At 44.0% G+C, this 11,432-nt stretch overlaps 1 protein-coding gene across 1 annotated transcript; it reads left to right on the top strand.

Annotated features, from left to right (window-relative positions):
- The first annotated feature begins 6,887 nt into the window (after nt 1-6,887).
- LOC120664343 (phosphoribosylformylglycinamidine cyclo-ligase, chloroplastic/mitochondrial-like) lies at nt 6,888-9,791 on the top strand. Its single transcript, XM_039943509.1, has 8 exons — nt 6,888-7,249; nt 7,698-7,792; nt 7,869-7,970; nt 8,092-8,151; nt 8,550-8,722; nt 8,861-8,972; nt 9,059-9,217; nt 9,332-9,791. Exons 1-8 carry the CDS (start codon nt 6,976-6,978, stop codon nt 9,500-9,502), a joined length of 1,146 nt encoding a protein of 381 aa, XP_039799443.1. The 5' UTR covers nt 6,888-6,975; the 3' UTR covers nt 9,503-9,791.
- Nucleotides 9,792-11,432: the final 1,641 nt, after the last annotated feature.

Raw genomic sequence — 11,432 nt, 5'->3', positions numbered from 1 at the left:
GGAAGCAGCATGCAGGTAGTTAGGATAGCCGGCAGATTTTTCCTTAATTAATTAGTTATTTAGTTTTCCTCCTAATATTCAAGGGCTAAGATTTATTTGAACTCTTACCTCCTAAAAGGTAATTGGAGTACCGTAGCAAAGCCAACAACTATAGCTTCTGAGAAAAATTAATGTTTGCTCTCTCTCTCTCTCTCACTTACAAACAGAACTCACATGTCATCAACACCCCTCTCACTCAACTCTCTTCCTCTCTCACTGACGAGTGGGCCTCGCTTGTTGGCATCTTCGTCTTCCCACCTGAGCGTGCGGCGGAGCGAGCCCGCGATGGCGCACGCAAGGGATGACGGGACGGTGGGGGCTCGCACCGGCGGTGGTCACGATGACAGAGTCGCGGCCAGAGCTCACGCCCGCGGTGGGCAGCAGTGTCTTACGCGCTGGGGTAGGGGTGGGGGTGGAGGAGATTGGATTGAAGAAAAAACAAACCGGCACCAACATACCCAATGGCAGGTGGACAATTTTCGTGAAAATTTGGAATCCAAATGCAGGTAAAAGCAGATGTGAGGGTGCTGTGAATTTTGTACTAGCCAACAGCTTTTTTTAGGCTGTGGCTTTGGATGGCCAACCTCTATGGTTGGTTTCTGGATTTTTGAGAAATCAATGCAGGTTGGAAAATCCAACCAAACACACCCTTAAGCTAGTTGTAGAAAAAAAATAAGCGGGGTTAGGGTCAACACTCGTGTCTCTTTCTCCCTTTTTTCCGGTACATGATCTTTCTTTACGTCCATCACCTTTATCTTTTCACCCTGCCAATACAAACCCAGAGGAATAACCACGCAAGATATCCTCTATACGTGTCACTGGCACATACCTGAAAGACTCTGACAAGGCACGATTAATGCCATATCAACAACTCATCACACTATCACAGAGGTTCATATGTGCCATGTCAACATGTGTAGGGGATGGGGGCAAATCTAATGGGTTAGGGTACTGATTTGCTTTGATGACTTCAATCTCTGCTTCCAAGAATCAGGGCACTAGTGGATTAGGAACTGCCCACATACACAATATCTCACGGTCCTGAGATCCACCAGACAACCAACATAGGAGTTTCACATGAATTTTGCATAAATTTAAAAAGAATATACTAGACTACTACATACCTTAGGGGAAGAACAGTCCAATGTTGTTAATAAACCACATGGTGCTGATGCTGTTCTTGCAGTTGGATTAGTTGAAGGCGAGATTTGGTCCTGCAAATATATGAACTTTTTTCCATAATATGTATTGACAAAGGAACTCTCCCTACCCAACATAATCGATCACTTTGGATTTGACCAACATAATAGTAGTTGGATTAGTTGCGTAAACATAGTAAGTATCAGAAACTGTGTCGAAAGGGAACACCAACCATCACTCATGACGTTAACTATCAGTTGAGTCAGGTTTTACGGGCAACCACAAGATTCAGATCGAAGCCAACATCAGAGTTCAGAACTTCAGATCAGTAGCTGGCATGGGCCATGCATGGCAGTCATTATGGACGTGGTATTCGTGAATGACACATAGCAGCAAATCTAAAGGGTAAAGACCAAGAAAAAAACATCAACATCTGAAGCATGACTCAACAGGATATGATAAGATTGAAAATGCCTCTGATAGCTCCATCCAAATAAACAATTATGCGTGGTAAGCAAAACCAGTGATCTCTCTGTAAACTAAAGTGGAGAATATGAGACAGATGAAAAGCCAGAGGAGAATTAAGGGAGCAATAGCGACATCAAGCGATTCTAAGAAACAACTAGATGTTATAGTCATGAGATCTGCCACTAGTGTTCCTTTCCTGCTTTACATCGATCAAAATATCGCAGCATACCACTTAGCGCGAAATCGATCTGAAAATAGCAAAAGTAAGTTGAAAAACTTCATGCTGTCACAAGGAACATAATCCAAGAATGTAGGAAAGATAAAAGGCTTTTATTAATAAAACAGCAGATTATCTTCCTACACAAAGTAACTGCATCATCCTACTATGTGCTATGTTGAAAAGAAATACAGTATATGACTACGTCAGAACAACTCTATAGTCCAAGGTGAGGGGAAAGAAAAAGAAACTTAGATCATTCCCCAATTAAAGTCACTGAGTGCACATATCCATCATCACCTGACCTAGTAAGCTTTGCAATGCCACTAACAACGTCAAAAGGAAGAATTAGCCTTTAACCGTGCTTAAGCGTGAAGCTCCCCAAAACTGAAAGCAAATTAAAGCACCGTCACGCGAGAACTGCTGGCTTTCTTCAGGCATCATATACTGTACCCGGACCAGTGCTCAACTCTGTGGCATTCAGACTCATAATTTGGCCCGTCCTCAGGAAAGCAACCGGCAGCAGGTACAGCCTCATTTCTGAACTCTGAAGAAAACAAGCAATTAAAGGCACAAGAACCCGTCACTCAGAATCGCAATCGGTGCAAGGACAGACTGGTCAATTTATGGATCTTAACACTGCTGCTGGATGCTTCTGGCTCATACTTTGAGATTCCAAAGATGCCCCCCGCATGTACTACTACATAATGTATGCTGAATTATTGCTGTGTGCTACCGCAACGGCACCGGCAGATGCAAGGTGTCACCTGATGAGTCCACAAGGTTTTGCAGCCGTTGGGAGCTGAGCTCCAATTAGTCAGTCCATTGGCCGTCGCTTTCGGGGCAAGGACACTGCATTCTGCGAAGAAATAGACCCCCCACGCCCGCGTCATGCGTCAGTGATCCCGGTCCGTCCATCTGTGGCACATTTAGAGGGCAACATGTTCCCCAGTCATCACTCCCCCGGTGAGATGTGAAGTGATGCCACATCTTTGCTTTCCAATGGTTCGAGTCCCTTTCCTCGGGTCAGGTAAAGCCATCGTCGATGCATCACTCAGCTCTCGCGTTTCGTTTTCACGAGGGATCTGATCTGGAGCTCCTGGCCTGTCCTCCGCATTGATCGCGTTCCGATGCAGTGGAGGGCATGTAACTGCTTGTGGACAAAGGTCACCTTGATCCTGAAGCTAATAGAGGCATCAAATTCGAGCAGAGCAGGGCTATCAAACACATAACACTCCAGAATTCGATGATAGGAATATCAAAGGACGGTACGATATGCATGATGGTGCTAAAGTGCTGGAAGCTAGGGCCGTGTTTGGATGCAAAAATCCAAATTCTAAATTTTTTTTCCGGCACCTGCATGGAGACTTAAATCTAGATGAAATAAAAAACGCATTGCGACTGTTGTCTGTAAATGGCGAGACGAATCTAATAAAACTAATTAGGATCTAATTAGATGCTAAATTGCTACAGTAATGCTACAGTAAACAACTTCTAATGACGGATTAATTAGACTCATTAGATTCGTCTCGCGATTTACAGACGAGTTATGTAATTATTTTTGTGATTAGTCTATGTTTAGTACTTCAAATGTAAAAAGATGTCTTTTCAAAAATTTTACAACGCGCAACCAAACACGGCCTAGGGCACTGACTGCCTACCTTGAGAAAGATAAATAATTGTCGCGATGCTAAATGTCTGCAGTGCACGGCCATGCTGCTTTCAGTCGGCATCGCCACCGCCAGTCCGCCACACTGAGCACGATCTTTTCATGACACCTAGCACACCAGGAATCCAGCAGGAATCAAGGGGTCGATCACGGGACATGATTTCTATAGACGATTCATCATGTCATGGTGATCAGCCAATCTGAAGCCTTCCGCCAAGCTAATAATAGTACGATGAAACACTTGGCTACTGTTGTACAGTCCACACTAAATACGATTTCTGGTAGCATCTGATTAAGGACGGCAGATGGCTTATGCAGAGGTGGGGTGATAACGGATAATAGCTCTGGTGGTCTCTTCACGATCTAATTTGGCTCTTATACATTATTAGCTCAAAATTGTTAGCCCTTTTAGGGTTCGGCCCTTAGATTGTGTAAGTCAAATTTTAAGGCCCTTTACCATCCTAGTTAAAACTGATAGAAATTAATGGTGGTACAACCGTACTTAACAGGTTATTACCACTATTTTGATAAGTTTTAATCAAACTTGAAGAGCAAGGCATGTCCACCAAACAAAGCTGTAACAACAGCCTCACTGTTAGCAAAGCAGGGCCCATGTAATAAGTGAGAGACCGTTCAGTTAGATCTAAATTATGCAAGAACAACGATGTTTATCACGCATAACTCCTAGTCCTAGATGCCCGGGAACGTCATACCAGGTGCACAAAACAAACATGAGCAGCAGTCTGATCGTAATGCTCGTCATTATCTTCAGCGCAGCGCTTTCTTTTTCTGAACGCCATGCTCCCGACACTTGTACCCGCTTTATCGTGTCACCTTCGCACATCAGTGGCATGTGCGCGTACACTGCAAGCAATTGGGAATAACAGAGTTAGGTACCTTTCGTACAGAATGGCATGGTAGTCTTTGTTAGTCTAGATTTCAAAAGAAAGAACCCTATTTACTTTTTTTAAGGCCTTATTTAGATCCCAAAATTTTTTTTAAAAAAATGTTTGGACATATGCATGGAGTACTAAATAAAATCTATTTGTAAAACTTTTTGCACGGATAGGTTGTGAATCGCGAGATGAATCTAATGAGCATACTTAATCCATAATTTACAACAGTAATGCTATAATACCATCCGTTAATTATGAATTAATCATGGATTAATTAGGCTAATTAGATTCGTCTTGCGATTTACAACCCATCCGTGCAAAAAGTTTTGTAAATTGATTTTATTTAGTGCTCCGAAATAGTAAGATTCTCTTCTAAAAATTTATGCCAAAAAGATCTAAACACACCCTTAGTGAATCTGTGTGTCTGTGTAACTGATTGCTTAATACACATGTCTATGTTGTTGAAACCTGCGAGCTGAGTTTCAGTGTACTTCATGCTCAAGGATTCACTGCTTTTCATGGTTGGAAATAGCCCGCTATAGCCTCGCTATAGCCCGCTAATAGCTTTTTAGGAGATCTACCGCTACGCTATACAACATTTGTCCGCTATATCCGCTAAAGGAGGTTTTATGAGATTTAGCCATTCTAAATGTCCGCTAAATAGGTTTTTGTGAGACTTAGCAGCGCTAAATGTCAATTGGGTACTGTTGGGTAGTTAAGAGACGTGTTAGACTCAAATTTTAGGTGTTAGACCAACGATACTTATAATTTGTATGAGATTATTTATTATTTTATCATTCCGCTAAATAATTTAGTTTTCGCTATAGCCCGCTATAGCTATTCTATAGTTTTTAGAGAAAATTACCGCTAAACTTCATAGCCCGCTATTTCCAACCTTACTGATTTTCCATTAAAAGAGAAGGGGCAAGCATTAGCTGTGGTGCAGCAGTCCATAACGACGCCAACGCTTGTGTCGGATGGTCCTGGTTCAAGTTACCGAGAACACACCTCGCAAGCCGCGGAGGAGGACGCAAAGGGAAGGGAAACCCTGATGAGAAGAGGCCTCGCAAGCCGCGGCGGAGGTCGCTGCCTCTTCCTCAACTGAACGCGCGGCGGCCGGCGCGGTTGGAGATGGAGTTGACAGATTGGCAGGGAGGAGGCGCCGTGAAGGCCTTTCCAACAAGTCAAGGCAGGCCCATGTTGTTTCGCAAGACAGGCCCGTGTTAGCCCATTACAATGTACTGGAAAACTCCCAGAAGCCCATCAACAGCTACCCTAAAATCGCACAATCTTACCTGTGTTTGGCCCATCCGCCACGGTTGAGACTTGAGAGGCAAGAATAAAAATATCCCTCTTTAAAAATTTATAAATCAAATGGAATGGTATCTAAGATATACCGTATGCTTTTTTTTTACATGAGGAACCACCCCATTTCCATTAGGATAACGGAAATACAGTCGACAAGCGTTATGACTGAGAACATAAGATATACCGTATGCTGGAACAAGATACGGCAGGCACTAAAATATAATACAGTATTTACCGTATCTTTTTGCAGCAAGATACCGGTATTTTTTCAGAGGCAGTAAAATATAATGTAAATTAATACCGTATCTTGTTCCTCTGAAAATTACGATGACGTGATACGTCGTGGGCTGGACAGCAGGCCTCCCCAATAGAGTAGCATTTTCTTCGTTCTCGTGGGCTTACCATCCCACTTTCCCCATTCGTTCGGCCCAAGAACCTCCCTTTTTATCTGGCACGCCGCCGCCTCAACCCGGTGGATCCTATATATATATCTTCCGGTAGATTTTTTCTTATCCACTTTCCAGTGTTTGAGATTCGTATAACCATCTACAACTGTTGGATCAATACACCCAAATCCAAACCCTCCCTCCCCTGCCCCCGCCGCCACCCATGCCGCCGCACTCGCACAGCACCGTCGGCCCTCTCTTGCCACAAGCGTCGGCCCTCCCCTACCCGCCACCGCGCGCTGCCCCGCCGTCGCTGCTCCACGGGGGCGCGCACCGCCGCTGCTCCACGCGGGAGCGCACCGCCGCCCGCCGCCGATGCTCCGCTGCTGCTCCGTGCGGGAGGGGCCGCCGCCCGCCGCCGATGCTCCGCCGCTGCTCTGCGCGGGTGCGCGGCACGCTCGCCGCCCGCCGCCGCTCCTCCGCGCGAGCGCGCAGTGACGCCGTCTCGTGTCGAGATCGCGGGAGAAGAAGGCTGCTCGTCGGAGAAGAAGCACCTTCAACATTTCGATTTAGTACTTTTTATATTTTGTACTTCCAATTTCAACATTCGTTTGCACAGTTTTCAACATTTTGATCGTAAAATATTAAATCTATTAAAAAAATGTTGTATTAACACTATCAAAATGTTGAACATATTTGCAGTAGATAATTAGACCCAATAGAGTTATCTATCTTGCACAAATTGTGGAGCCCGCCCTCAACCCTCCTCTCACGAGCCATCAATCGCTTTCGGCGCCGCCGCATCCGCCGCCGCGTCCCGCCACGCGCAACTCCTTCCGCCGCCTCTCCCCCATGACCACCTCCCGCGTCCTCCACTTCCTCCGTGGCCCGGCGACCTCCCCCGCCCCCGCGGACCACCAGGGCCCTCGCCAGCACCTCCGCTTCCCGCCGGCTGGCGAGGGGATGCGCCGCGTCTCCGTGGCCTGCTCCTCCTCCACCACCGGTGAGGGCGAGGGCATGACGTACAAAGGCGCCGGCGTGGACATCGACGCCGGCACCGAGCTCGTGCGCCGCATCCGCAAGATGGCGCCCGGGATTGGCGGCTTCGGCGGCCTCTACCCCTTCGGTATTCACTGCCATCACCGTACCTTTGCTAACGGTTCTTCTTGCTACATTCGCGGCAATCCCCAACTCGAGCGCGGGGAGTAACCAATGTGTTGTGCATCAGTGTATGCTTGCTTGGACGCAATAATTGTTGTGGAGAAGACCAAGGGCTTGATTGACGACTAAGTGCAGGCAATTTTTGTGATTTTTTTAAAGACTAAGTGCAGGCAATTTTTGTGATTTTTTTAAAGGATAATTTTTGTGATTTTAAAAGGGGCAATGTTTTCACGGTTACTGTTTTCTCGGGATGTGTCGGTGTGACTATGTGTGATTATGCTGAGGTGCTGCTGACTGGTTTATTTGCTGCTGCTGCTTACCTGGACACAGCAATATATCTATGCCAAATTTTGTGATCCTTTCTTGAGTAGCTCTTTCTGAAAGTTTGATTTCCTCTCGCTTTGGTTGTACAGGAGATCACTTCCTTGTTGCTGGCACTGATGGTGTAGGGACAAAGCTGAAACTTGCCTTTGAAACCGGTATTCATGATACAATTGGAATTGACCTGGTATGTGCTCACTTGCTATGTGCACTGTTTTCGCTATCCGGTACGGCGGCTGAATGCTTTTGGGTCATGGTGGCAGGTGGCTATGAGTGTCAATGACATTGTAACTTCAGGTGCAGAACCAATGTTCTTCCTAGATTACTATTCTACCAGCAAGCTTGATGTCGACCTTGCAGAGAAGGTATTGTCAATAATTTTTGCTCAGTGAACACAATAAATATTCCTTTCTCATGCTTATTCTGTCATTTTTTCTGATCATGGGCATTTTGATTTTGCCCGTAATTTCTTTATGAATTATGTAGGTTATCAAGGGGATTGTGGATGGGTGCAAACAATCAGATTGTGTTCTCCTAGGAGGGGAGGTGAGATTTTTCTGAAATTAAAATGATCTAACAATTTAATCTGGTAATGTTATCCTTATAATTGACAATCTGTATTTGGATGGATATTTGGTACTGAAAGACAAATTCAGACATTTATGTTTGATGTCTTAGTCTTTATACATGTCTCGGGTGTAAGCTTAGTACGTCATGGACATTTCTGTTGTCTTAGATATATAATAGCATAGTTTACAAAGGATATTGAAATGCCCAACTGAAAAACATCAGTGTGATAATATTCTAACTGTTTCTTTTAATTCAAATGGTCTACCTGGCTTTCTATCTAGCATTGATTCAAACACCTGAGCCATATGGACGGATTACTTTTGTGGTAAGCTGAAAAAAGTTGGAACTGATTATCGATCTGTTAACCATTACAGACAGCAGAGATGCCTGATTTCTATGCGGAGGGTGAATATGATCTGAGTGGTTTCGCTGTGGGTAAAGTGAAGAACGATAAGGTCATTGATGGAAAAAACATTGTTAAGGGAGATGTCCTTATAGGTCTTCCTTCCAGTGGGGTTCATTCTAATGGGTTCTCTCTTGCTAGAAGGTATAATACCTTTTGAATTCCACCTGTTTCCAATTTGTACACATCATTGGGTCTATAAATTCTTTCAGTTTCTGTCCTTCCTACTATTTAATTATATTCATCTGATTACTGATGCATGAAAAATCCTTAATTTTCAAGAGTACTGGAGAAAAGCGGACTTTCATTGAGTGACCAACTCCCAAGAAATGATGACATAACAACTACTGTTGGTGAAGCCCTTATGGCACCAACTGTCATCTATGTTAAGCAGGTTGGTTCAAAGGCTTGCTTATGTGATCCATATCTCTTATTTCCCTTCCAAATTTTAAAGAATTCTTAATCCATTTGAAAAAAAAGGTACTCGAGATCATTAGCAAGGGTGGTGTAAAAGGACTAGCCCACATTACTGGTGGTGGATTTACAGACAATATTCCGAGAGTGTTTCCTTCTGGTCTTGGGGCAAAAATTTTTACTGGATCATGGGAAGTGCCACCTGTCTTCAAGTGGCTTCAACAGGTTAGAGCTAACAAATCATGTGCTTTGGCCTATGAGTTTTCAGCATCTGTGCACAGTGGATTCTCTACTTCTATCTCCATCAGTCTTTTAACACTTTCATTTTGACTTTTGTAGGTTGGAAACATTGATGATGCAGAGATGCGGCGGACATTCAATATGGGCATCGGAATGGTTCTTGTGGTAAGCAGAGAGTCAGCAGACAGAATTATTGAAGACACCCATGGATCAAATCCTGCTTATCGCATTGGAGAGGTGATAGAGGGCGAGGGGGTTCACTATGTCTGACCCATTAAGCCATCATAGCTTGTAGCAGCTTGAAGCTTCGGCTGGACAAAGCAGTCCAGTTTCTGTAACAGCATAATCATACTGGGGGCTCAGTTCTGCAGTGTAGTGGTTCCACATTACTACTCCCACAACCACAAGTAACGTGGGGGGTAACCAAATAATGTCCCATGAGAACTTGCCCCTGAACGGCTGATATTATTATTTGGATCTACTTGAGGAGTACTTATGGGAATGCTCAGATGTCCAGAATTTTTCTTGGAGAGTAGTATCAGTTTTGTCTCTGAGGAAATTTGAAGTGTAGCTATACTCAGGTCGTATGTGATTGCTCCCTCAGCGTGTCATATGACTAAAGTGTAGCTTTACTAAATTTGAACTTTAGTCATATGCAATTACTCCCTCAGCGTGTGAAATGGAAAGATACACTCTCTCGGTTCCTAAATATATGATATTTAGTACAAGTTAACTGATTCAATTTTCAACTGCATGGACGGAAGTCCAAATGAAATACACCTTTGAAATGAGGTTTTCTGCTGAATTCAGCACATGAGAAATGAGCTCCATTTGTCATTCGCGTAGGTCAAATTATCAAAAGGTAATGCTAACGCTAACAAACACTAGAAAGCACGAGTTCCTCTACATCTTCGCCTGTCCCATCTCCAAGATATGATATTGGAGTATACTATATCCCATCTCCAAGCTATGTTATTGGTATCATTAGGATATATTTTTCAGCGTAACGTACAGCTGTATTCAAATAAGAAACTAAGTAGAAAGAGGCTATGATCTGCTATAAATAGAAGCCATGCATCGCAGCAGTCCTTCATTAGCATCTAGCAGATACCAGAGTCGGTCATCAAAAAAATGATGACTAGTGCTAAGGCATCAGGGGTGTTCGTCCTCCTGGTCGTCCTAGCCATCTTTCCTTGCCCCGCGCGAGCATACGAGTTGCTGGACCTGAAAGCTAAAGTGCTGCACAAATGCATGATGTACATTCAGAAAACAGCTGAGCTGATGCCTAAACGCTCATCTCCCTGCTGTGACAAAGTGAGGAAAGCAGATGTCAAGGACATCTGCAACAAATTTACAAACGACGAGAAAGTGAAAATCGAAATAGAGAAGTGGGTTCAGGTTACAAGGAAATGCGAGAATCCATTGCCCGTGGGGTTCAATTGCGCAGGTCCGTTGATATCTCCATCATATATGAAACTAGCTCGCACAAATCCACATGTAGCTGTTTAACTTTTCGATACAAGTTCTAGTCTTCTGACGGACACAAAATTAAACGTGAAAAAGCTTTTTCTGTGAACAGGTTACATCGTTCCACAGCCACCCTCGCCTCCGCCACCGCCACGGCTATCGCCGCCATGGATCGCCTACTAGTTAAGCACTTGCTGGAGGCAGCCCAGCAACCCAACCAGCATGCTGCATGCACAACCGAGAAATATAGGAATAAATGTGATTTAAAAGATCATGATCCGGGCATCTCTGCATAATAATGTACCTACCGTGATTTCATTTTATCAATGCAAGCAGTTGCAAACTGATGCGTTGGTATCTTCATATATGTGGTGTTGATGCATGATCAATGCATTGATACAAAAACTTCATCTCCATCGGCGCACATTCACTGCGTCAATTGGCATATGGGTGAACAATTGCCAAACAATCAACATGTTCGGTTTGTCTGTTTTCAGCTTATTTTGGCTTATTCCAGCTTACTCTCTCTCTCACAGAAATACTATTAGAACAGCCGAATTCAGCTGGCTTTTTACCAGCCAAAATAGAGGGTGAATTTAAAAACCATAGATAAGGAAACAAACGAGAGTATTATTATCAAAGAAACATATGTAGTGAATGCCTCGAACATTTAGAATATTGGATTTTTATTCTCTTACCATAGCTTGATCAGCCATACAAACAAAAATATGCA

Source organism: Panicum virgatum, chromosome 3N (genome assembly GCF_016808335.1).
Source record: "Panicum virgatum strain AP13 chromosome 3N, P.virgatum_v5, whole genome shotgun sequence".
NCBI lineage: Eukaryota > Viridiplantae > Streptophyta > Magnoliopsida > Poales > Poaceae > Panicum > Panicum virgatum.
This window is presented reverse-complemented; position numbering and strand designations above follow the sequence as displayed.